This window comes from Lethenteron reissneri, chromosome 6, assembly GCF_015708825.2.
Source record: "Lethenteron reissneri isolate LAM-NWPU_2019-01 chromosome 6, ASM1570882v1, whole genome shotgun sequence".
Classification (NCBI taxonomy): Eukaryota; Metazoa; Chordata; class Hyperoartia; order Petromyzontiformes; family Petromyzontidae; genus Lethenteron; species Lethenteron reissneri.
This window is the reverse complement of record NC_083784.1, coordinates 9,644,420-9,671,182: the sequence shown is the minus strand read 5'-3', so window position 1 is coordinate 9,671,182 and position 26,763 is coordinate 9,644,420. Positions and strand designations below refer to the sequence as shown.

The 26,763-nt window shown below is 52.2% G+C and overlaps 2 protein-coding genes across 3 annotated transcripts; one reads left to right on the top strand and one right to left on the bottom strand.

The window, feature by feature from the left end:
- Nucleotides 1-9,449: 9,449 nt before the first annotated feature.
- Nucleotides 9,450-17,235, bottom strand: TXNL4B (thioredoxin like 4B). 2 transcript variants are annotated; one of them, XM_061571951.1, is made up of 3 exons: nucleotides 17,060-17,235; nucleotides 13,075-13,226; nucleotides 9,450-11,036 (listed from the first exon to the last, which is right to left on the bottom strand). In XM_061571951.1, the coding sequence occupies exons 1-3, from the start codon at nucleotides 17,189-17,191 to the stop codon at nucleotides 10,871-10,873; spliced, it is 450 nt and encodes a 149-aa protein (XP_061427935.1). In that variant the 5' UTR covers nucleotides 17,192-17,235; the 3' UTR covers nucleotides 9,450-10,870. The 2 variants fall into 2 exon arrangements, with proteins under 2 accessions (XP_061427935.1, XP_061427943.1); XM_061571959.1 differs by having other exon boundaries at nucleotides 13,075-13,231; nucleotides 17,060-17,220.
- A 331-nt stretch (nucleotides 17,236-17,566) lies between these two features.
- Nucleotides 17,567-25,480, top strand: LOC133354803 (uncharacterized). The gene is made up of 3 exons (XM_061571939.1): nucleotides 17,567-17,609; nucleotides 19,575-20,454; nucleotides 23,207-25,480. Exons 2-3 carry the CDS (start codon nucleotides 19,625-19,627, stop codon nucleotides 24,237-24,239), a joined length of 1,863 nt encoding a protein of 620 aa, XP_061427923.1. The 5' UTR covers nucleotides 17,567-17,609; nucleotides 19,575-19,624; the 3' UTR covers nucleotides 24,240-25,480.
- Nucleotides 25,481-26,763: the final 1,283 nt, after the last annotated feature.

The following is a 26,763-nucleotide window of genomic DNA, read 5'->3' as shown; positions in this document are numbered from 1 at the left end:
AGCGGTGGGAATTCCACCTTTCCATGGCAGAGTCCAGTTTGTCTAACAAGACGACCAACATTGACCTTCCGCAGAGCAGCGCTCGTTTTATCGATCGCGTAGTTGATGATGGACTAATTAGACCCTCGCCCGGAATTTGAACTCTCAACCTTCCACCTCGTGAGTTGAGCGCCTCCTGTCCGACACGAGCGCACGCGCGCGCGCCCATAAACGACGGGATTGTATTCGCGCCGACTTCCGCAGCACGGTTTAAGAGTTACGCGACATTTAAAATTATGTTTACATTAGAAGTACATTCACAAAAGCCTCTTTGCGCGCCGACGGCGGGTTATAATTACAGAGGCGTGGGCCGTAATGAACGCGCAACGCACACGCTTCTAATGTGTCACGTTAGAAAATAAAAAATGGACCGGCCTATTACAATGCAACACGTTCCGCCTGTATTCGCGGACAGAGGCGGCGTGTGTGCCCCGCTCGTTGCCCAACCAACCCCCCCTCCCCGCTTCGCTTGCGCCACGACCAGGAACGCGGCGGCGGGCCTCGCCAGCAGAAGCAAGCGGGGCACCGCGGCCAGAGGAGCCGAAACACCGCCGGCGCTTGTTATTGTCCAACAAACAAGCCCGTTGAGACGCGAGATGATGAGAGGTGTGCCAGTACAGCCGGAAAGGGCGACGCGCCAAGCGCGCCGCTCGCTCACAGGGCGCTTTGAGGCGCCTTGGGGGCTCGGGGTCGTCATCTCAGGGCCAGGTCGCGTATGGAACGGGTGGCGCTCCCGTTTTCTCCGACGACGCGGCTCATGAAGTGCCCCCCCTCTCTCCGAGTGCTTTGTTTGCCACGGCCCGGCGGGAGCCGACAGCAAAACGCGGCCCGGGGAGCCGGGGAGCCGGGGGCCCCCCGCATTTTTCTCTCAAAGTTATTTTTGAGTGAAGTAACGCGTCTGGCGCGCCGGTCCCGAAGACGTATTTATTTTAAGAAGGGTTATTTTCTTAGTTTATGGGCGTCGCTTCGGAGTGAATGTTTTCGGCTTAGCCCCTTTTGTTTGTGATTCTAGCGTCGCAGTATATGTGGGTTAATTCACTCCACCGCGTTCACGAGGCGCTCGACTCGAAATCGGGGGGGGGGGGGGGGGCAAATCCTAATCCCAGCTGGGGAAGCGGGACTCAAACCTTCATCATCATCCGGCTTCCACGGGTTGATAAAAATAGGCACCGCTCTTTTGGATGTCAACAGTGATCGTCCTGTGGATGGGCTGCTCACACTAATGGGAATGTGGAATTTCCACCACTTGCTTAAGGATACATATCATGGACCGCCACCCCATTGCTCATTTGGGAGACGCTGGGTTCTGGGTGGACGACTTTTGCCTGCAACTTGAAACTCGTGGTTTTCTTGCCTACACTAGTTTCCTAATACGATGGGGTTTTTTATTATTATTTACATATCGGTGTATTCGGCTCCGCAGTTTTATTCAGTGAATGCTTTCAGGCGTCACTGTCGCACAGGCAGCGCAACAGATATGCAAGAAAATTATAATTAAACGAACACGTATGCTTGTCGACGTTCTGCAAGTGGACGTCAGCCCACGTAGGCACAGAGCCATGCGACAGTCGCCTGCTGTCCTCCTCCAGCGCGTGCAGGACAACGGCCACCAGTCCCGCCTGGCACGCGCTGATGGACTTCACAGCCGGAGACGATGGCGCGCGCCACGGTCTCCTGCTCGCCGCATTCACACGGCGGCGCTGTCACGTAGTCCTACGCCCCATCGATGTTCGGAAGCAGCACGCGCCCGCTGGTCACGCCGGGAGCGGTTCAACCGAATCCGCTGGCGCCTTGGGGGTCGAAGCCAGGCATGGGGACAGACGGATCACCGATGAGGTCCTTGTTAGACACGTCCACTCTCCATTCCTCGCCCCAGACAGTGCGGGTATCTCGCACACAGTACTCGAAGTCTACACTGGGTGTCGGGACTGTGGACGCACGGCGTGGAGGCTTGAAGATGTCGAGGTGAAGAGGCGACTCCGGTGCCTCGTGTAGCTCGTCCAGCGTCTTGGCTCCACCAAGTCACCCAGGCCTAACGCCCATTCCACGCAACCTGAACGAAATCGCACGACTCGATCGCCTGCGACCGCTTTGTTCACATCGGAGCGAGCGGCTTCCACGTTTGGTTGAGCAAATGAGGTCTGTGGGTTTAGAAGCGAGTTTTTTTTTCAGGTTAATGGCAGTGAAACGACTCTCGTGGCGCAGTGAATTCTGGTAAACGTTCACTGCCGTCGGTCGAAAAAAGGCAGTCGAATCCCCAATGGGCTCTCTCTCTCGTTGCTCCTGCTCAGGTTCGGGTGAATGTGCCACCTCTTCACGACAAGGGGCTAAACAGCGGATCCGGGTTCGTAATGGCCACAGTTCAAATGTGCAACGCACGACGAAACGCCGTCGCTACCAATCGCTGAGCGGGCGGGTCGCTTGACAGAGCCCATCTTCGCTGGACGCAAACGACTGGGCAACTGCTCGCGACTGCTGGCAACAAGACCCTTTTGTCAATCCATAGCGCGGATGAGGCCCTCCCCACACCGTGCGGTTTGTGGGGGTTATGAACACTGATGTGCGGTACATCAATGGATTTTGCCGCATTGGACTCTGCTGCTCACAACGTAGCCCTGCAGCCACCTGTAACAATCCAACATGCATGGTGGTCACCCATCCAAGCAATTTCCAGGGTCAAATTAGCTTAGCTGCAATCCGGTCGATTTTGTCAAAGGCTCGAAGGAGGAGAAGCTACAAGGATCCCCCGACCGGGATTCGAACTTGTACACTTCTGACTCGGGGGGGGTGGGGTGTGGCGGTCCAACCACAGGACCACCATTGTGGCTGCAGGATGGATATCAGACGATTGCAAGCCGGATTGCAGTCTGGTTTACAAATAATTGCAGTCGGTTTGATTACAGGCAGCAAACTCCGCTGTGCCCCTTGGGACTGCGGGTTCTTGAGCAGCTGGATTGCAAATGAATGGCCAATTGTGTTAAACCAGTGTTGGGAATTCCACGATGAGTGACACTGGCGATTATCAAAATATGTTTTCTTCCCGACGGTCACGGTCAATTGTAACACACATCCGCGTGCCGTCACGGCCAACTGAGCGCCGTGCCCATTAGCGGCCATTTGGCGAGCCGGCGTTTACGACGAGAGTGAAGACGCGAGGCAGGGGGGGCTCGCGCCCGCCACCAAGATGAGCCCAGGTCTTTCGCGCAGTGTGGCAAAACTGTCATTAAGTCCTACGCAGCAAGAGCAGATCCACCGTGCAAATCCATCCCTGCTACCCGGACAAAGATGCCAAGACCCAGAACTGTCCGGATCAACACCGGACGGGTGGCAGCCTCACGGGCACCACCGCCATCACCACGACCACCGTTTCCTTATCACGTAAGCAACGCCCGAGACGATGCCAAGCGGCGGCGGGTGGCAACGGCTCGACCGCTGTCCCCATCGCCACCGATGGGCCAGGTGGTGTCGTCGGAGGGGAGTCGGAGGGGAGTCGGAGGAGGCAAGGCAGCCTCACAGGAGGAATGCTCCCCAGGAATGTCGCTGTGTTTGCCAGCAATGCCGAACATTCACCGTGTTTGCGCTGGCAGGCCGGCCACAGCCGCCGCCGCCGGTGAGCGGTGAGCGCACCCTGTTTACACAGCTGCCCCGGCCAGCAGCTAACGGGTCCCCAATCCCCAACGCTCACCACGCTGCTTGGCTAGTGGGGGGGGGGGGGAACTCACGTGCATACTCCCTCTCTCGCTCACCCCCCCTACTCTCTCCTGCTCACCCCCTCCTCTCTTCCCCCTCCCTCTCACCCCCCATCTCTCCTGCTGGGTGCGCCGCCGGTGGTGAGATGTTAACTACCTCGCCTGGTATGCAGGAGGTCGTGGGTTCCATCCCGACCCTGACGCCTGCTGCTGTATATTTGGAGTTTGCTTGTCTCTCTCTACGTGGTAGGGTGGATTTTTCTCCGGGTCCTCTGTTTTTTCCCTGCCACATTTAGAAGCGACGTCATACACTTTGAGTATTTGGCTGCTATACATTTCCACATGACGATAAACCAATTTGGCCACAGATCATTTGTGGCCGTGTGGCTTCTAAAAAGAGCTATATAGCTCAGTGGATTTTACTTGATGAAATAAACAATTGTTAATAGTTTTACCCTCTCTCACCCTCTCCCTTACACCCACCCTCCTCTCATCCCGCTCTCTCGCTCACCTTCTCTCACCTGCCCTCTCTCCCGCTCCTATCGAGTGTGCAGGCAGTGCAACTGCGCCAGGGCCCATGGGCCGAATGGGTAGAGGCATGCGGCTGCGAAGACGCGGGGAGGGGGGGAATTGAACAGCGGCCCCCACTTCATGCCTTGCACCGTGCCCAGCAACTATGCCACTGATCTAGAGAACCAAACACTTACACAGAGACCCATAGACCACGCTAGGCCAGTGACGTGCATACAGACCCATAGACTTACATAGACCACACTACTACACCACACGTACAGACCCAAAGACCACACTATGCCAGTGACTTCCTTAGAAACCCATACACTTACACAGAGTCCCATAGACGATGCTATAGCAGTGCCTTACATAGAGACCCATCGACTTACATAGTACAATATTAATAAAACAGGGACTGCTCTACTTACAAACGAGTTCAGTTCCAGAGATCTGTTCATAAGTCGATTTGCTCGTAAGTCCAACTTTACTCCTGTGATTCAAAGCATGTTGTACGGCGTGTGCGCTAAACACGGGGAATTTTTTTCTTTAAGTTGTATAATCTCCTATAGATGCCACTGGTTCACAACGCTTTATAACGTCCACTTCAGTTTCGATCATAATACTGACCCTCTTCTTACTACCACCCTCAACACTTTGACCACTCTTATGCTTCTGAGACACGGTGGTTGATAATTGTTCGTGAAAAGCAGAGAGAAGTGAATGGCACAGCGACAACACAACAACAGACAATGGTGACGGCCCAGGCAGAAATGCTGGGAATGCTGGGTAATAAATGGGAATGCTGGGTAATGACACTGAACAACCACCGCACCATCTATTACGCGGAGGTTGAACTTATGAACTCTCGCTCCGAATAGGCAACTGGACGTACGGACCAGGTTTGTTCATATCTCTGGAAGTTCGTAAGTCGAATGTTCGTAAGCAGAGGAGTCCCCGTAGAGTACTGCGATAAGTTATTTGATTTGAAGCTTTCGTGACTACAGGAATCCATACTCTTTGGTAAAGTCCCGTAGGTATAAAACTAAATAAATCACGACGTTTCGGGCGCAACACAAGCGTCCATCACCAGGTGGGAAAGCCAGGAAGTCTGTGCCTACTTTCCCACCTGATGACGGACACTTGTGCTGCGGCCGAAACGTCGTGATTTATTTTATTTTATACCTACGTGCCTTTACCGAAAGAACCAAAGAGTACAAGTTATTTGTTTGTTGAGGAGAGCAACGCCAAGCCGCAGGACTCTTTGTCAGGAGCGCCCTGCATTGAGGTTTTATCTTCAAGATGTTTTCATCCAATTAATGACGAGACGTTTATACAAGTGGCAGGAACACCGGGGCACCCGGAGAAAGCCCATCGGCACGAGGGGGCAACACTTTACTCCCACACAGATGGAAACAGATGCCGTCTCCTGGCGAGCCGCAGTATGGCAACTCGATGGCCATGGGAAGGGCGTCTGAATACACGCGGTGATCCACCAAGCCTTCGCCCACTCCACACTGCTGGATTCGAGCCACGCGGAGTCACCACTGCCTGCCTGCCTGTCTGCGAGACCCACAGATCACGTGATTACGCCACTGACGTACGTACATAGAGACCCCATAGTCCACACATGCCAGTGACTTACACACAAGAGAACCACAGACTTGCATAAAGACCCATAGCCCACGTCGTTACGGCACAAAGGTTAGTAGGCAGGCTTCCTTCACCTGCACCGCCGATTATCACGGTTGGCTACGTACAGTGCAAAAGAAGTTCAATGTACAGTACATACCTATAGACCACACTATGCCGCTGATATACAGATCATTAGACCAGTGACTTAACTTAAGAGACCCATAGACTCAGATAAAGACCCACATACTTACACAGAGACCCATAGATGTACACAGAGAAATAGACTTAACAGAGACCCAAAGACTTACAGAGACCTAAACACCACGCTGCTACGCCACTAACATACATAGACCACACTATGCCAGTGACTTACATAGAGACCCATGGACGTAGAGACCCATAGGTCACGCTATTTTGGCACCGACGTACATAAAGACCAATAGAATTAAGAGACCCATACACTTAAGGGACCCATATACTAACATAGAGACCTATATACTTACACAGAGAGTCCATAGACTTACATAGAGATCCACTGACTTACATAGAGACCCATGGACCATGCCACGTCACTGCCATGAGCACATAGAGCGGTGAGTGTTGAGGCTTGGTCAGAGTGCGGGTCTCCACAGCCACTCTGCTCCACGAAGCCCGTGGGCCGACGGACAAACAACGTCGAAACGAGAAACTAAAATATTTTTACTCAAAGATCCTCGCCTGTTTCACGTCTTATTGGCCACAGTTCAGAACAGCGTAACGGTAAAACAAATGTACAGTGGACGACTTTGCCGTAATGCGTTAAAGTTGACCTCACGGTGCTCTTTGGAGGCCTCCTACGTAAACTCGTTTCTTTAGAACCCCTAATTGTGAGTCTATGTACCACACGCACGTGCGTCTTGGGTTCGCGGTGCAACGAGAGCCGCTGTGCCACGGTCTGTCTGCCAAATTTTGTTTTTTAAGACGTTTTAGTGGTCGCAGCGATTACTCAGTGTGACGCTTTAGCTCAGAGCGGCCAGAGGATGGCACCACAATGATCAATGCGGATTCCGTGATGGACTGGACAATATCAAATGTGCTTAATTACTCACGGCCTAGCAGCGCAATGCCAGTTACAACTTCAATTGAGACAACTTCAACCTTTCACGGCGACGATGACGAAGCTCGGAGAGCCAAACGGGAGTTGACAGGGAGTCACAAACACCTCCTAATGACAAGCCCCCGACGACATGCACGGTTGCCTACGTACGGCGCAAAAGAAGTCCAGCAGACAGTAACATAACGAGCTACAGACTTCCCCGATCCCACCACGGTCATTGCCAACGACTTTACGACACTCAACCACAAGTCGACACCCAAGCTCGGCCCGGAGGTTGATCGCAATCTTCAAAACCCCGCTGCTAGGCGATTATTTCTCCAGATTCCCCGAGGGCCGAAGGGAGACGAAATGTCCCCACGACGCAAACCCAAGACGTTCTGGTAAAAGGGTGAACTCACAAACCCTTCCAGTCCTCCTGCCGCCTGTGCAGCAACGGCTCGATTCGTTGAAATATTAACACCAAACCAAAATTATTATAAAATAATTACTATAAATGTAAAAATTCACGAGTTGTGGATGATGTTGATGTTGTTTCGAGCGAGCCAGTTGCAGTACGTGCACGGCAAGTCGCGTGACTTCATGCCCACGATGCACTCTGGCACTCACAGTGCGGTGTGCTTGGCACAGCAACACAGCCGCCGTTCGCCACCAGGGGCCTGTGACGTCACCACGGCACCTGTGCCAGGCTCGGTGTACTTTTGAGGCCACGTGAAGTGCCGAAGGCTCGCTGCTGGCAGGAGGTCACGGGGCAAACCCTGGGTGCCATGGGTTGACCGACTGAGATGGCTGGCAAGTGCACACCAGCTGCCCCTCCCTGCTGTGCCAACTCGCTGCTGCTTCACCGCCCGGCGCTCTGCTCGTTGTGAGCGTCGCTTCTCCGCCCCCTCCGTTGTTGCTGGAGGACGACTGCCTCCAACTTCCCAGTAGCGTCCTCCATGAGCCTCCTCCACAGAGGCTGATCTCGACACCGCTGGTACCGGTCATCGGCAAGTATCACATCACTCCACCTCTTCTCTAGCCCATGGCGTGCACGTTTATGTATGTACAGCATGTATATTGAACTTCTTTCGCACCATACGCAGCCACCCGTGCTAATCAGAGTTGCTGTCGAAAGACAAATATCTCCACCTATCCAGGCCAAACAGAAGCTGCTTGGGCATGCGGCGCTTGTTGTTGATGCATGCACCTAGCCTGGCACAAGCGCATTGGTGACGTCACCGCTACTCAGTGGCAAACAGCGATTGTTGTTGCTACCACTGCAGCTGCGGCCCCTCGTTTTAAGCGGGTGAGATTTTAATCTTTGACCCTGCGTGAAGACCCAGAAGCCCGCAGGTGGCAGTTGCGGCGACGGAGGTCAACTTTACCCGCTAACCCCCTCCGATGCGTGGATCGTCTATGGGTGCTCCAACTTCCTACCCGCATGCGATGATGTGTATGCTTGTTTACCCCAGGAAAGCTGGGTAAGTTTTCCCAAAAGTGAGTGATGTTGCTTGTGTGTGTGTGTAAACCCCCACAGAGCAGTTAGAAGGTATTTTTTTAGCATTGGGATGTTTGGCCAATATCGCTTATTTGTTTATGTTGGTCTAGCTATGGGAGGAAACCATAACCCAGAGGAAATCCGTGCAGAACAGGGGGAGAGTATACAAACTCCACACAGAAAGGTCCCCTTGTGCCAGGTATCAAACTCAGGGACTTCTTGCTGCGAGGCCGCCCACTGACCCTTTACACGACACGGGCCAGTATCTAAAAATAGGTTTCAGATTCTTTTAATAAAAAAAAAAATGTCGAAAATAATTCCACGCGAGTAACTCACTTCTTCGACGACACACATGCTGCCACGAAAATAATCCCGAGTTTGAGTCCGGGTTCCAGACAGCTCTCTGGTGTTGTGATCGAGTCTATCCAGAGCAGGGTTTGCCTGACGTGAACAAACGCTACTTGGCTACATCTCCAAATTTTATAGGTCAGATTGAAGCAGCAGCCAGGGCGATCGATGATAGAGCACTCACCGATCGCTCGCTCACCGGCGGTCAGTCCCCTCCTTGCCACTCTTCTATCGCTACTACTCACTACCACTACTCACTACCACTACGGTGAACTTCATTTACCGATTCCTCCACCACCCCATGTTGAGGACTCGGTCTACCAGACAATGTTTCGTCTCATCTCACACGGTGTTCAACCACCGCACTTGCAGGTTACAACTCGCACGCCCACTCACCCGCTCCCTCGCTTGCTCACTCCGCCACACTGCAGGTCACCACATTTCTATTTCTGCTTCTTCGCTCCCACTGCTCCACTTTGGAATTCCCCGTGATTTCTCTTTACAAGCTCAATTCAATAAACGTCTAGACTCTTATTATAATAATTGCATTGGTAATTACCAATGCAATGGTTGTTTGTTTCTGGCCACTTGATATTTTGGGCCAGTGCTGAGCAACTGCTGTGTTTAGTAAGAGTAGAGGCAGCACTGCGGACGATAGAATAAATGTCACTTTATTTTGGGTTGATAAATAACCCTGTTGGAACATCTTACGGATACATCTAGGCCAGCGTAATAAAACAACAAACCGCAACAGATGCAGAGCAATCGCATTACTGGTGAAAGCACTTCTCATTTCCTTAGTGCATGGCTTGCTTTTTAATTGTTGCCTGGAGCGTAAATTTCAACTGGCAGGAGATCCGATCCAACAAAAGAGCATCTCGCTCTCATGAAACGTTCAGCTTTTTAAAGCTTTCCTTCACAGCTGCCAGGTGTTTCAGGGGTTCATGGTGGTCATGCCAGAGACACTGAGCCAATAACATCGAGAACCTGGGCTTGAACTCAGGTTTAAGCCGCCAGGGTGGCGAGCTGATTGTCTGAGCCTGGCTACCAATAACTGCACAGAAACACCTTTGCTATCATAACTCAATTGTGCACTTTCCAGCTCCGGCAACAAAACATTTGGAGATGATTGCCAAACGACGACAATTGATTGAAGGACACAACAGAGGCAACCACCTGGGGCATGGATAATCGGCTCCTGAAGGGATTTCAGAGGTAGTTCCGTGACAAACTTGCGGGGCCATTCTCTGATAATGTTACACTGCTCGCTGCGTTTTCCTGATGGAAATTGCTTTAATTTTGACTTAAAACTTTCGTGACTGCAGGAATTCATATTCTTGGTTCTATCGGTAAAGTCACGTAAATATAAAATAAAAATATACAAATTATAAATTGAAAATAATAAAAGCAAAAAACACGTTTCGATCGCAACAAAAGCGGTCTTCATCAGGCGGAGTGAAAAGAGGGGGCAAGCCTCCAAATGTAACTGCTGAGAAGGGTTCCAAAGTGAGTGGGCGGGGGACGAGAGCTGCGCAAGCAAAACGAGCTGCGCAGGCAACACGCGATTGTTTGTCTTCCATCTACGTGACTTTACCAAAAGAACCAAGAATATGGAAATGGATTGTCTCATGATGATGCCGAGAGCCGAAACGCACGCCGACGATGAAGCCGTTCTCTTCAGTCTAATGTTGACCAACCCCACTTTCAAAAAACAAACAGAATCTCTGCTCAAATGAGAAATCGGGTGACGCTCATCTCTACTGGCAGCTCTGAGCCAATGGTTAAAATTCCACATTACTATGGCGGGAGCCTGCCTTCCCAAAGGGCAAGGCTGTTGGTCACTCTGTGACGAAAAGACCCCTCACTAAGCAGCAAACACTTGTATCGATCCCAGAGGGACGATCGGTTCCGTTTGACCTCTGACCGGGATTCAAACTCGGTCATATTCTGACAAAGAGACAGCGAGAAACTCCTCACAGAGGAGAACCGAGCACCGCTTTAGCCACACGGCCACCGCGTCTGGCGCGAGAGACGGTCACCCACGGTGAGGTTTGCCTGTCAGGCCACGTGGCCTCCTCAGATGCCCTGGTAGAGGAGGTCGTATTGCGCGATGTTCTGCGGATCGATCGGACTGCGCACCATCAGCTTGCCCCGCATGGCCCCGCGGTAAATCACCTCCACCAGGTCGATGAAGTCCTGCTTGCTCTTGAAGCTGCCCACAAACTTCGTGTGGTCGGGCGAGCTGTGAGCGAGGGACGAGACCATGAACGTCAGCGGTTGGTGATCAACAATAAAAACCATCAGTCATCTCCTGATCAAACAATTTACACTATTGTAAACTAAACTATTTTAAATCTTCAAGGTAAGGTGCACTGACCTATATAGCTCTTTTTCAGAAATGACCTGGCCACAAATGATAGCTCAATGAAGTGGCTTATCAAAATGTGGAAATTCATAGCAGGTAAATATTCTCATCCCTTGTTTAAAAATATCGAGGGAAAAACCGGAACACCCAGAGAAAAATCCATGCGACCACGGGGAGAACATGCAAACTCCAAATATACAGGCATCAGGGTTGAGATCGAACCCTGTATACAGCTCTCAGCAAGTGGTGGAAAATCCACATTGCTATGGCGGGGACGAACGTATCCATAGAACAACCACTGTTAACTTTCCCATGAAGCAGTAATCAGTGTATTCACCATGGAGGGATGATAGCTGATTATGTATTTTCAAACGGATACATCTTCCCCAACCTTTTCACTTGCGATTCCTGCCAAAATGATACGAACTCTTGGCTTCCCAGGAGGCAAGTTCTGTAGCCAGATAGGGTGAGATTAGTTTAACTCTATTTACGTAGGGACCACATATTTTCTCACATCAATTATTTACAAATTCTTTTGTTCATGAAACGAACAGACAAGATGCCTCATTTCCATATTCGTCTATAAAAACTAGGGTTCAAGTAAAAATAAACCTACGTGTTGAACAAAAATAAAGTTGTTTGATGTACAATCATTCACAATGCTCTCCACCGTAGTGGATGTCATTGGCCTAAGGCCCTGGATGGAGATGTCGCAAAAAAACATTTCTGAAATCCATTCCAGTGACCTCTTAATCACATTCCGTGGCATTGCAATCTCTCAGCCGCCGTGCGAAAGTAATGTCGGTGAAATTGCAGGAACATGTTTAATGCCGAGAGCCGTTTTTTGGCCAAATAAAGTGAAAACCCAAGTAAAATTATGGCTTTTTTTCGGTGTACTGTGTGTATGTATGTTGAACATATTTCACACCATATGTAGCCAACCGTGCTTATCGGACGTGCGGCGAGAAAGGACAGCAAACTAAACAGAAATGTAGTTCTGAAGAAATAAGTTTTCAATCCAGATTATTTAAAAGTGCATTGCTCCCAGTCGCTTCCTAATATCTCAAGAGCTGACCAGGGCTAAGACCATCGACTCACTACAATTAACAACCCAGTTGAACCACGTTCATCCGAAACCTACATTCAAACCCGACGTCTTAGCCGTCGCTGGCTCGGTGCCTTAACCCATGAGAGTGAAGCTACGGTTTTTGGCACGAGATTATTTTTTGCTGTAACAAATAATTCACGACCAAGGTACAACGAAAATAAACTCTAGTTCAATACGTTCATGGACAGGGTCACGGAAATAAGGTGGGGAGGTGCCCGACCGAACAATTAACTTTGTAATAATTCATTTTTATAAATAATTACATTTATTTACAATTTTTCAGTAATTATTTCTCACGATCCAGTGCTACTGTCATCCATCTCGCTCCTGCATAGGTGGCTTATGCCTGACATTTTGTTACGTCCAGTGGACATGATAAACAATTAGAAAATAGATTTTTATTTATTTTAATATAGGTCACCCGGTTTGCATAAGGACAGTCATCGGCCTCGTGTGGTTGCGGGACCTGCGAAACGAAGTTGCAGGCTCTCTGGCCCACGGGCCGTATCGTTCTTATTAAACTATTTTTATTTTACCGGGTAAGGCCCACTGAGCTAGATAGCTCTTGTTTTGGAGTGACCTGGCCACAATTGATAGCTCAACGAACCGGCTTATCACGTGGAACTCGATAGCAGCCAAATACTCTAAAATACATATTGATTCTAAATATGCATGGAAAAACCGGAGGCCCCAGAAAAAAATCCACGTGACCACGGGGAGACACCGCAAACTCCAAATATACAACAGGCTTCCCAGCCCTGGGTAGGAAGAGCAGCCGTGTGCAGCTGCATCATGCCGAGGCCCTACCCGTAGTCCACCTTCATGTGCTGCCCGTTGAAGAAGAAGATGGTGGAGGGGGTGACCGTGATGTCAAAGTAGTGTGTGTACACGGGCACAGCGCCCACATCCACCAGGTAGATCTCGGCCATTTTGCTCAGATCATGGCTTGTCTTCCATAGCTGCACTGTGACCACACGCGCGCGCGCACACACACACACACACAGATGCACATACATAAACTCTGAACTATATTTAATTTACCAGGTGAGTCCCACTAAGCTCTTTCGCTTTGTCAGAAGCGACCTGCCACAAATGATAGTTCAACGAAGTGGCTTATCGTGTGGAAATTTATAGAAGTCAAAAACTCTAAAACGCGTGTTTCTTAACGTATCGCACGGCGTAATGCAGTGATAACAGTTTAGCAGGGTCTACCTCCAGCAGTGTACCGTGGTGGCTTCGGGTCTCGTTTCCTTACGTGCGAGTGTTTGGTTCCGGCCACACCACCCGCTTCTGAAAAAGAGCTATATAGCTCAGTGGGCCTTACCTGGTTAAATTTTAAATAGTTTAGTTTTAAGAATTTCTTAGGTATACAGTAGACAGAGATGATTTTGATCTCCACCACCACGTGGTCTCGCGCTTCTTCTCTATATGGCTGATGTTGATGGAGAGCAACAGCTGTGATGATACAGACGATTGTGTCAGTTGTATCGCTGTGATGATGCCTCCTTTGTATTTGTGAATTGCGTCGTGATGTTCCATGGTTCTGTCGTGGGTGGGTCTACTGGTCTATGCGTGAGGCTGTGGGTCTCTGTATTCTTCGTAAGGCTGTGATTGTAGTGGAGCAACAGCTGTAAGTTAACATTGAGATGGTTGAGTCTGATGATTGCGTGAGTAGCAGAGTGGTGTACCATCACTCTGATGATGCCCCCTTCATACGAGTCATTAAATGTTCCACGATTCTGTTCTGGGTAACCACAGACTCTGCACATTTAATTTTCCATTTGTGGATCATCATCACCATCATCGAGTGTCCGCATCTGCTGCTGCCATGGTTTGTGTGCAGATGCGGTTCAGGGTTTTGGCCCAAGGAAGCTTCACGGGTGATCGAAGCCAGGGATCTTCTGTGTCGTCGGGTCAGTCACGAGGTGTTTGTGACTCCTTGTCAACTCCCATTCAGCTTTACAAGCGTTATCATCATCATCAAAGTTGAAGTTGTTGCATTTAAGTTGCATTGGTCTCGGCGCTGGCAGTCCATGTGACGCCATCCTCTGGCCACTCTGAGCAAGTATGATACCGAATAACACTGCAGGCTTTATATGCCTTTTAAACAACGTTCCAGGACCGTGGCACAGTGGCGCTAATTGCACTATGAAGCCAGACGTACGTATGTTGAACTTCCTTCGCACCGTATGTAGCCAACCGGGCTAAATGGAGATGTGGGGAAAGGACAACAAACTAAACACAAAAAAACTGTTTTGAATAAATACGTTTTCAATCTAGATTATTTTAAAGTACATGGCGCCAGTGGCTTCCTAATATCGGATGGAAGAGCATTCCAGATGGGCGCCAAAGCGCATCTGAAAGCGCCCGATGCGGTGACCATCTTTGTTCGATGGCCATCCAAAAGCCGCTGCTGCGATGACTGAAATTCGCTTGATGGTTTATGCTCTTCGATGTGGTCAGCAAGGTAATCTGCTTCAGGTGTTGGAAAGAAATGTGTGTAATGAGTGTGACCTTATAATATATTCGTTCAGCAACCGGAAGCCAATGCAGCTCAGCGAGCACTGGACAGACATGTTCGGGAACACACACTTGAGTTTGCGGTTTCCCGGCCATGGCTAACATCAGTGGTGGGTGACACACGGACAAGTCCCAAGACTCCCTCCACATTCGCAGAGCGGTACTGCAGCAAAAGTAATGTCCTATCAATTCCTCACGGCAGGGACTGCATGGAGAGAGAGGCCTTCACCCAGCACAGAGTGTTGTTGTTGCTCTGGAGACAGGGATATCAATTATCGATTTTCAGTCAACGCGTTGCTGGAATTCGTCACGTGAAGGCTGCCAAGACAGTACGACGACATATCACGACGCAATGCCCTATCCACAAATACCATACCTGTCAACCCATACTGTTTACCCATATTCTTGTACTTTTTAGGTCTATACGGCATACAGCCGTTTCAATACGGGCAACAATTTTTTTTGTCTATTTGTTTGCGTTTCTCTCTTGTGATGGGACTTTGTAGGATGAACATTGAAATTTATAAGGGCACGGGGTGACCAATAAGGTCTGAATTGGTCTGTAATGAGGTAGGCACTGATAAGAGGTGGACAGGTATCCACAGATACGAAGGAGACATCACAGCGATACACTCCGCTGCTCCTGACGTAGTTGGTGCTCTGCATCTACATCGGCCATACGAAAGAAGAACAAGAAGAAAAAGATCTCGCAGAGGATTGACTAAAGCAGTGGTTCCTCTTAACCTGTGGTGCACGCACCCCCTGGTGGTGCGAGATGCCCTTTCTGGGGGTGCAAGACATGGTCAGATTTTTGTTAAAAGGTAAATAATCGAAACCACTAATTAAGCAGGAGCACGTAAGTACAACTACTTTGTTTCATCAAACCCTATGTAGTTATTAATATTGTACACTTTTTTTACGATTGAGAAGCAAAGATGTGTAAGGCTGCAGTAAAAGTTAATAACCACTCGAATAAAGGGATTGTGAATTATAATTGCGATGGACGGATAGATCGGCCGATGTGTTGTACAAGTTCTGCTGCTTTGCATACCTGCCAACCCCTTATCAGTGCCCTACCTCATTACAGACCAACTCAGACATTACTGGTCACCCCGTGCCCCTTATACATCTCAACGTTTATCCTACAAAGTCTTATCACAAGGGAGAAATACAAACACATAAAAATTGCCCGTATTGAAACTGCTGTACGCCGTATGGACCTGAAAGCTCAATTTCCCTGTACAAGAATATGGGGTAAACCGTGTGGGTTGACAGCTATGCATTACTATACCCCTACACTACACTACTACTAGACTACTATACCCCTACACTACTATACCACTACACTACTATACCCCTACACTACTACACGACTATACCACTACACTACTATACCCCTACACTACTATACCACTACACTACTACACTATACCTACTGCAGGTATGGACCGTCAACCCCTTATCAGTGCCCTACCTTATTACAGACCAACTCAAATCTTATTGATCACCCCGTGCCCCTTATACATTTCAACGTTCATCCTGTACAAGAATACGGGGTAAAGCGTATGGGTTGACAGGGATGGGTTTGTATAAATGTCCCCCTCCATCGCTCTTCACTCTTCTTGGGTTCCACTCGGCCCACCAAACTTCCCGGGGTGGCCACCGCGTCCATGCACGGGCATCGTCATCCTGTGGGAGAGAGTGCGGCTCGACATTTTCAAGGCAGAGCGAGAGCATCTCTGTAGGGGCTAGGAGATGTCAACGACTTCGCCTAGGTCTACAGGAGGTCGTGGTTCCGATCTCGACCCTGACGCCTGCTGCTGCAGCTGCTGTATATTTGTAGATTGCGTGTCTCTCTCGCTCTCTGTGGCCGCGTGTATTTTTCTCCGGGTTCTTCGGTTTTCCCCTCCACATTTAGACTCAACATCACGCGTTTAGAGTGTTCGGCTGCTGCTATAAATGTCCACACAATAAGCCACTTGGTTGAGCTGTCGCTTGTGCTCGCCAGGTCGCTTCTGAAGAGGAGCTACTTAGCCCAGTGGTAGAATAAAAACGCCTTTGCCTCCCCCGTGTTAAACATCAACACTGGGGAGGCAAAGGCGGTCGGGCGTGGTGGTTGCTGCACCCCCCCACCCCGTTCCCAGCTCGCGTGCCGAGTCGGCCTTCACAGGTGCTGCTAATACTCGCTACAGGCCCGTGTGGGCTACACGGGGGACCTTCGTCTGTGTGGGTCACGGCCATGACGATGAGCCTCACTCATCCTCGCCCTCACCGTCTCGTCCAGGTGCCGGCAGCTCGGCTCCTCGCTCCTACCGAAGCGCAGCACCAGCACCCTGTCCGCCACGTTCCTGATGGCCGCGTCCACCTCCGCCTTGCAGCCCAGGTGCGGCAGCATGTAGCTCATGGTGGACCAGCGCGAGACGCCGTGCGTGATGACGTGTACCGGCCTGACGTGATGACGTAACCCCAGTCTGACGTGATGACGTAACCCCGGCCTGACGTGATGACGTAACCTTGGTCTGACGTGATGACGTAACCCCGGCCTGACCGTGATGACGTAACCCCGGCCTGACGTGATGACGTAACCCCGGCCTGACGTGATGACGTACGCAGCACTTGGCCTTGTCGATATCGGGACGCGATGACGTATTTGCGCTCGGCGTGATGACGTCACGGCGCGTGCCCTCCTCCCCCGGTTCGCGTTTGTGCACCACGTGGTGCTCGGGCGCCAGAGGTCGCGACCCCTGCACTGTGAACCCGGCTGAGCCCCCCCCCCCCACGTGTTCAGCACGTGGGAGGCGCAGAGGGCAGCGAGGGAGACGGTGAGAGACGCTCACATAGAGAGACTCACAGAGAGACTCACACAGACAATCACAGAGAGACACAGAGACAATCACAGAGACATTCACAGAGAGACTCACACAGACAATCACAGAGAGACACAGAGACAATCACAGAGACATTCACAGAGCGATTCACAGAGCGACGCTCACAGAAACACAGAGAGACTCACAGACACTCACAGAGAGAATCACGGGACACTCACAGAGATACACTCACAGACTCACAGAGACAGTGAGACACTCACAGAGACAATCACAGAGAGACTCACAGAGCGACGCTCATAGAAACACAGAGACTCTCACAGACACTCACAGAGAGAATTACGGGACACTCAGGGATACACTCACAGACTCACAGAGACAGTGAGACACTAACAGAGACACACTCAGAGGGACACTGACATAGACACTCACGCACGCAGACACTCAGAGGGAGACTCACAGAGAGACTCACAGATACAGATAGACACTCACAGAGACACACTCACAGAGACACACTCAGAGGGACACTGACATAGACACTCACGCAGACACTCAGAGGGAGATTCACAGAGACACACTAACAGAGACGGTGATACTCACACGGACACTCACAGACACACAGAGACGGCGAGACTGTCACAGACAAAGACTGTAACAGACTGTATAGGCTGTAACAGACTGTTGGGGCAAGTGCTGTTAGCGAGTAGCACCTATGAAGGCCGGTACGGCACACGAGGGGGTGGGTACCCGGGGAAACACCCGGATATCAGGAGGTTTCATTTAACGCTCCGTCGCTGCACCGTACTGCCATCTCTTTAACCTGCCTCTCAGACCAAGCCTCCAGGACCAGCTCTTCCCAGGGAGTCTCCCATCTCTACACTAACCAGGCCCAAACTTGCATTCACGCATCCTAACTCGTTCCTGTAAATGACACGAAACCGTGAATGCGTGCGGGACTCTCTGAACGAGGTTAATTTGTAGACAGCAGAAGGGTCGACTGCCACCACCAGGACGGTCCTCCCGTCATCCCCGGCACTGTGATGCACACACTGTGGCCACGTAACCCTGGAAAGTGGCAATCAATGAGACCACTGCCACTACGCCGGTTTCGTCTTTGACTAGGAGATGTTTACCACCTCGCCTGGTATACACGAGGTCGTGGGCTCGACCTTGATGCCCGCTGTATGTTTGGAGTTTGCGTGTTTCTCTCTCTCCCCGTGGTCTCGTGGATTTTTCCACGGGTCCTCCGGTTTTTCCCTCCACATTTAGATTCAACGTCATGCGTTTAGAGTCTGGCTGCTAAAGAAATCCGCGTGATGAGCCACTTGGTTGAGCTATCATTTGTGGCCAGGTCGCTTCTGAAGAATAACCCTATATCGCTCAGTGGGCCTTACCTGGTAAAATAAAAAAAAACTGTTTAGTTTAATTAGTACAGCTTAACCTGCATTGCCTACTGCTCCCCCCGCATTAGGTCTCGGGGGCTGCGTCCTGTGAGCCAGCCATACCTGATCACTGAGGGCACAGGCTAAGGGCGACAGCTTATTCAAACTACTTTCTCCTGTAAATCATAAGAGACTCATCAGACAGAAAGGTGAGTGCAAGCTGGAAGCAAATCATAGTAACAACTCACTCTAGTCAAGGAACATAAACCATCACGCAAACTCCGGTCATCCTCGCTGCGGCTTTTGGCTGGCCATCGAACGAATACGGTCGCCGCATCGCGCGCTGCGGCCGTCTGGAACGCTCTTCCGATATTAAGAAGCCACTAGAGCTATGCACTTTTAAATCTAGATTGAAAACTCATTTTTTTAAACTGATTTTTGTCTTTAGTTTGTTGTCTTTCCCCCGCACCTCCAATTAGCATGGTTGATTACATACGGTACGAAAGAAGTTCAACGTACATACTCAAGCCTGCGTGTATTTGTGACGAGGTGGGGCGTGGTGTGGGTGATTTATCCGTAGGTCTCCGTGCGCCGTATCAGTTGCAGGGGCCGCATCCAGGAGACACGGCGATGATGCTGGGCCCAGCTCTGCTCCGCGTGGCTCGGTGCGCAGTGTGGCGCCACCGGGTGGCGCGTGTGCCCTGTCGCGGCGAGCCCTCCGTGGTCGCCTTCCGCCAATACTTCACCAACTCCGACGCCGGGAACAAAGATCCGCGTGACCCCAGGGGCAACACCGTCTCCGACGCCAGGACCAAAGATCCGCGGAAGGACAGTGGCAACCGGAGAGAGGACGTCAATGGCAAGGAACGTGTCGTCGATCTGGATTTGTGGAAGAGCATCGCAAGCAAAAGCATCCCACGGGAAGCGTCGGCGGACGACGCGGCTACGCATGGCGTCGCTGCCAGCGCCGACAATCGAGAGGAAGCCCCTCGCGAGCCCGGGGCTCCAAGCATCGCCGAGCGAGCAGAAGCCCCTCAGGAGCCCAGTGCTCTGAGCACTGGCGAGCGAGAGGAAGCCGCTCGCGAGCCCGGCGCTCCGAGCACCTACGAGCGAGCGAATTCCGTTGGCGAGCCCGCCGCTCCGGAGTCGGCGCCGGAGCTGGCGGATGGGCACGGCGGTCTGAGCGCGGCGGTCGAGCTAGCTGGAGTGGGCTCGGCGGAGGCAACGCTGCAGCTCATCGGGCTGTGGCGCGAGGCGGGCAAATCCGTGCCGAGCGTCATGACCGACGCGCAGATCCAGGAGTACCTGGAGATGACGAGCAAGTCGATGCGCCAGCGGTTCCTCCGCTTCCTGCACAAGCGCGAGTGCATGAAGGATGCGAGGAAGCAGAAGCAGGAGGCGAAGAGGGAGGAGCGTAAACTACTGCCGCCAAAGGAAGAGGCCCCCGAGTTGCCTCTCAGGTACTTTGGGGGGGGGGCGGGGGGGGGGCTGGTAAAGGGTGAACAGTCGAGGAATAAACAATCGTGGTACGTTTATTAATTAGTGATGATAATGACACGGTCGATACTACGGGAGATAACGGCACCTGGCTTGTGACATCGCAAGATGACGTGTGCAGTTAATCCTTTCACATGCCAATGACGTGCATCATCAGCATCGGAATGAAACCGAGGCTCCCACAATGCTATTCGAGAGGGCGTGTGGCACAGTGTGGCGCCAGCTATCGTTCCCCTGCAGGTCTCTGCGGCGAGTAACAACGTCTTTAAATAAATTTAACGCCGAGCCGCTGCGCGTTGAGATTCAGCGGTGAACGGGACACCCCACCCTGAAACTTGCAGACGCCTTTGAAACGGGGAAGGGTTAATGTCATCAGGAGGGGATGGGCATGAGATGGGGCCCGCATCGCTTCTGGTAAATGAAGGATTTTATTTATCAACGTATTCCACCTGGAAAAAAACCTCTTGAGATGGGAAATGTCATTTGCATCGGTGTCCACGGTTGTCGATTGGCCCGCAGCAAACAAAAAGTGGCACACATACCCACACTAAGAATCTCAACCTCCCCTTCGCCTCTTGCCCGTCCCTTCTAGCCCCTTGGTTTTGTTCGTCTCTTCTTATCCTTCCTTTCCCCATAGAAAAATCCATGCTCCCGCTCATCGTCCCCACCTTGGCGGGGCAGCGAGCCCCGATTTTGTTTCTTTCCTTCCCCTACACCCAGGAGTATTGGAGTCTCCGGGACTTTTTTCTGTGACACTCAATTCCTACATCGCGGTTTATGCTCTTAATACCGGGCTCTTGTTGAATTACAAGAAAAAAATATCTTAACAATTATATTGCTGCACTGCCGGCTGCTGCTGGCAAGGCGGCCCCACAACAGCGGTGGCGTTCTCCAGCCCCTGGTTTACGCCCGTGGTTGGTGGTCGTCCAAGCGCAGCACGGGCTCAAGTCTGCTTAGCTCCCGAGACCCAACGGGTTAGGGCGCCGTTCTGTTTTCATTTGGACATGATCTCTTCGTATAACCTTGATTCCACGGAATGCATGAGACACTGTGTGTGTGTTTGTTCATCCGTGGTGGTGGTGGTGATCGGTAGCGTAGCGGTTGGCACGCTACGCTACGAACCCGGCGACCTGAGTTCGGTTCCCACTCACGGCCAACACGATTATCTGAACCGGTCCTGGGCCTCCCCTAGGTTGACTCAGCCTCAAATGAGTACCTGGTGCGGTGTGTAAACATCATCACTGGGGAGACAACTGTCGCTAACAGCACTTGCCCTAACAGTCTGTTTAAGGCTATACGGGGGATCTTTGTCTTTGTGTACCTCACTGCGCGCCTTGGTGGCAGTTTAGCCTCTGCGTGTTTTGTTTTTCTCGAGGAGCCCAAAGTTATTTCGGTGCCTTGGCGCTCGCCCGTCAACTCATTTGGCACCCTAGCACCACACTGCGCTTCTCGCAGCTTACCACCCGGCACCGTGGGGGGGAGGGGTGCGTCACGGTGCCGCGTATGACGGACGCACCCCCGCGGGTCGCCATTCAGACGACGTGGCCAGTTTTACTTTCGCCACCATCATCGTCGTCGTCGCCGCCGTCGCTTACAGAGGTGGCGGCAGCGGCAGCAGCCATGATCAATCCGCTGTTGGATGAAGGTCTCTCCCCGAGCCGTGGCCATCTCAGTTGGCCGTGCGGCAACGCAGCGTTCCCTCCGGCACTTACCCATGAGCCAATTCCGTTGTTCGTCTAAACCACCAGCTATTGTTCCTCCTGTTGCCCAAGCCCACTCTTCCTCACAGTCGCATCACACGTTCACTTGCCTATGTTCTTTAATCCACGTGTTGCACTCAGTGTAATTCTTCACAGCTTGTTGCTCACAATGTGGCTTGTCATTGTGGCGCAGTGGCAAGAACACTTGACTAACAACCACAAGACTTCCAAGTCCCAAGGCCATCATGCCTTCTGGGTTCATAAAATATGTACTGCTTTGTAGAAAGCTGACGGTTGGTTGTGTTGGACGTTTGTGGGATAGAACTTTATAGCTCATCGGATCCTCCAGTATAAATAAATATTCGGATTCTGTTGTGGATAGACTGGCCCAGAATGTCGTAGAATGCACGTGGTTTACACGCGCGCAATGTTCACGCACACCGTGGCATTAGGGTGGCACCCAGAGGTCGTGACCCCAGGGGAGACCATGGGTGGGGGGGGGGGCTTCTGTAATATTTTTTTCACAGATGACCACCTGCACTGGTGGCCACGCCTCCGCTGGCCATCACTTGTGAGATCTAGCATCAGAAAGGAAGCGATGGCGAGGCGTACTGCCACGGTTGCGGGATGTTAATTACCTCACCTGGTATACAGGAGGCCGTGGGTTCGATCCCGGCCCTGATGCCTGCTGTATATTTGGAGTTTGCGTGTCTCTCTCCCTGTGGTCGTGTGGATTCTCCTCCGGGTCCTCCGGTTTTTCCCTTCACATTTCGAATCAACATTACGCGTTTAGAGTATTTGGCTGCTATACATTTCCATGCGATGATGATAAGCCACTTCGTTGAGCTATAATTTCGTGGCCAGGTTGATTCTGAAAAGGAGCTACATAGCTCAGTGGCCTTACCTGGTAAAATAAAATAAAAAATGGTAGTGACACCGGAAATGGCTATGACCATGTCTTGGTCTCGCCTCGCCGAACCTGACCACGTGCTGCGATTTTCTCCCCATTCTCCAGGAACAGCTTCCTGTTGACGTTCTGGGCCCGCTCGGAGGAGCGCGCCTTTGACTGGCGTCTAGCGCAGGCCATGCAGCACGGCCAGCCGCTCGTCATCGACATGAGCTACGACGACATGATGAACTCGCGCGCGTCGCGCAGCTGCGCCGAGCAGATCATCGAGCTCATGTCCAGCAACCGGCGCGCGCTCGATCCCTTCCACCTGCACCTGTGCGGCTACGCGCCGGGTGACGCCAGCGGCCGGACGGCTAGCGCTGCGCTGGCCCGGCTCTACGGCGCCGACGCGCTGCGCCGGATCCTCGTCACCGAGACGGAGCGCTCCTACCTGGAGCTGTTCCCCCACGAGCGGCTCGTCTACCTGACGGCCGACTCGCCCAACGTGCTGCGCGAGTTCGACCCCTCGGCCGTCTACGTGGTGGGCGGCTTCGTCGACCTGTCCATCGAGACCGGCGTGTCACTGGGCCGCGCCAAGCGCCAGGGCCTGGCGACGGCGCGGCTGCCGCTGGAGAAGTACCTGAGCTGGGGCCTGGGTGGGAAGAACCTGACCCTCGACCAGGTGGTGAAGATCCTCGACCGCGTCAAGGACACGGGCGACTGGAGCGACGCGCTGCGCTTCGTGCCGCGGCGCAAGCTCAAGAACACGACCGACGCGGACTTCGCCGTTGGCCGCCACGGCCACCAGCACGGCCAATATGGTCAGCAAGGCCAGTACGGCCGGCACGGCCAGCCAGGCCGGCCCTTCGACAACCAGAGAGCTTTCAGACCCGGGTCGGATGCCGGGGTGCGGCGGGGGCCAGGCGGGCCGTGCGTGGGCAACTGGGGGCAGGGCGGGGAGGCGAGGGGCGGGAGTGTGGGCGACACCGGGCGGGACGGAGGCAGGCGGAGCGGAGCGCGGAGAGAAGCGTGGCGATGGCAAGGGGACGACCCCAACGGGAATGAGTGGCACGGCGCCAAGGGTCACGGGACTAAGGGTCACGGACCAAAGGATGGCTTCCTCGGCACCTGGCAATCAAAATCACCGGACAAGCGGTGATTGGTGGCGGCCGCGCCACATGCCCCGTGATGTTAAAAACATCTTCGCGTTTATATTCCGCGGTGTCGGGGGGCGTGCGTGCATGTCCGTCCTCGCAAATGAGCGTTGGCCGATGCTCGATACTGTCGGCAGCCCCGAAGCAGTGGTGGAAAATTTGTCACTCGCGTGTCGGGGGGGTTAATCTGTGCAGTGGACAACCGCTGGCGACTTCAGCAAAGCCGGTCCTAGTTTTATTGACTCCCATGGACATCATGGGCTGGGGTGATGCTGCTCGCTCGGCATGAACGGAGCGCTCTCGCCAGGGCGATGCCACACTATGCATGCAGCCTGCATCGCACCACGCCGGATGTACTTTTGTACGTTGAACTTCTATCGCAGAAATGCTTTTCAATCTAGTTGATTTAACAGTGCACAGCTCCAGTGGCTTCCTATTATCGGAAGGAAGAGCATTCCAGATGGCTGCAGAAGCGCATCTGAAAGCGTGCGATGCGGTGTTTGATGGTTGGCCAAAAGCCGCTGGGTGAAAGGTGCTCTGCAGCAGGGAGTGAGCATTCACAACGGGCGTCCCCGTCATGCACACACGCACAGTCACACTCGCAGTCACGCACCCACGGCGCTTGAACACCGACATTCAGCATTTTACGATGACCAAGTCGCCCAGAATGCACCCACACTCGTCAGATCTCGGGAGCTAAGTGGGGTTGAGCCCGGATAATGCTCGGATGGTCGCCCACCACAAAACAGATGTCCTTCCTTCTGGGAATGCATAATTATCCGCAGCATTGGTTTAACACGAGCAAACTGTGGACCGGTTTCGACATTCAGTGTCTCATCAGTAGATTCAGGTGCTATAGGTGACTGTGGGGCCAAGTCGTCAGCAGAGTGCAGCGCAGCAAAATCCATGGTTGTGCTGTACTATGCTCCAACATCTGTGCTCCCTGCCTTTACCAACCCACAAAGACCAGCGTGGTGAAGTGTGTTCTAATAACCCCCACGACCCACGTGGCGTGGTGAGGCCCTTATCCAGCAGTGGATCGATAGTGAGGACGGTAAGTGCACACGCTGCCCCAGCTCTCTGCACCACCCGTGCCCCAGGGTGGAGTGATGCTGCCCGTACGATTTGTATTTGGCTGCGTGAATCCACATCTTTGACACAGGCCTGTGCCTCGCCTGTTCCCACCACCGCGCATTCCTGCTCTGTAACAGCGCTGTTGTACACTGCGTAATGCTGTCAATAATAAATGTTACGGTAATGGGACGGTGTGACTTGCTATTTATGGGGTTTAAATGTGTTAACGTGTCATTATTTGTGTTCTATGTGTGTACGAGTGTGGATAGCGGTGTCTTGATTACCATGCTGCGCAACGAACCTGGCAGTACTCTTCCTGAAATGAGTACCTGGTGCGGTGTGTAAATATTGCCACTTCTTCTTCTTTAGTGCTGCCTAACGGCGTGTGCGACTTCACGATGATATTGGTCCTGGTCTAGCACGGCGTGTAGAGTTTGTGCTGCTGTTGTTAATTGTAGCCATGTTTTGATGTTACTGAGCCATATCGTTTTTGGCCGTCCTGGTCGTTTTTTCCCGTCGATTTTTCCTTCCAGGATTTGCTTTAATAGCTGGTATTTGTGGTCGTTTCGGGCAATGTGGCCTAGGTAGTAACACTTCCTGCTAATGATGGTCTTCAGCAGTTGCCTGTCAGTGCCCATATCTTGCACAACTTGTGTATTGGTGGTTTTGGCTGTCCATGGGATTTTCAGCATTCTTCGACACAGCCACATCTCGAAAGCTTCGAGCCTCAAGAGAGACAAATGCGGCCAGGCATGGTGTTGGCCAACCACTCCCTCGTGTGCCGTGCCGACCTTCATAAGTGCTCACGAACAGCGGTTGCCCCAACAGTCTACTAAGGCTACACGGAGAATCTTTGTTTTGTCTGTAGTATGTGTAATGAGCGACTTCCGCGACACGTCGTGTAGAGGGTACTTCTTTTATTTCTCACACTGGGCACAACGCAGGCCAACCTTATTCTTCTCACTCTGAGTAAAACACTTAGATATTAAGGTCTCGACTGGCTACACACAGCCGATCACTCGGCGTGGTCCCATCGCCCTCGGCTACGCCGCTGGCTGGCGGCGTGACGATGACGGCGATGGAAACCCCGCAGGAGATCTTCCACGTGGCCGAACGACGGAGAGAGATGTCGGTGAGCAGCAACGCAGCCAGGACCCAGGACCCCACACACGAGCCCCGAGCCCCGGGTCCGCTCCCCCTTATATCCCCCCAGGCGTGGCTAGGCCCCACCTCCGGCCACGCCCTCTCGTGGAACCTTCGAGCAGGTTCCGAGAGTATCTCGACTAGCCCCACCTGTTACCTTTACCCCAGATACACCTCCTTCTCTGGTTGTTACTTTAACCGTACCCGTGATTCCCTCTCCCGGCCAGCAGGTGTCACCCTGTCATTACATGTACATGTTTGGGTATAAATGTGTCACCACGTGTTTGCTGTGCATATCTATATACACCCTCC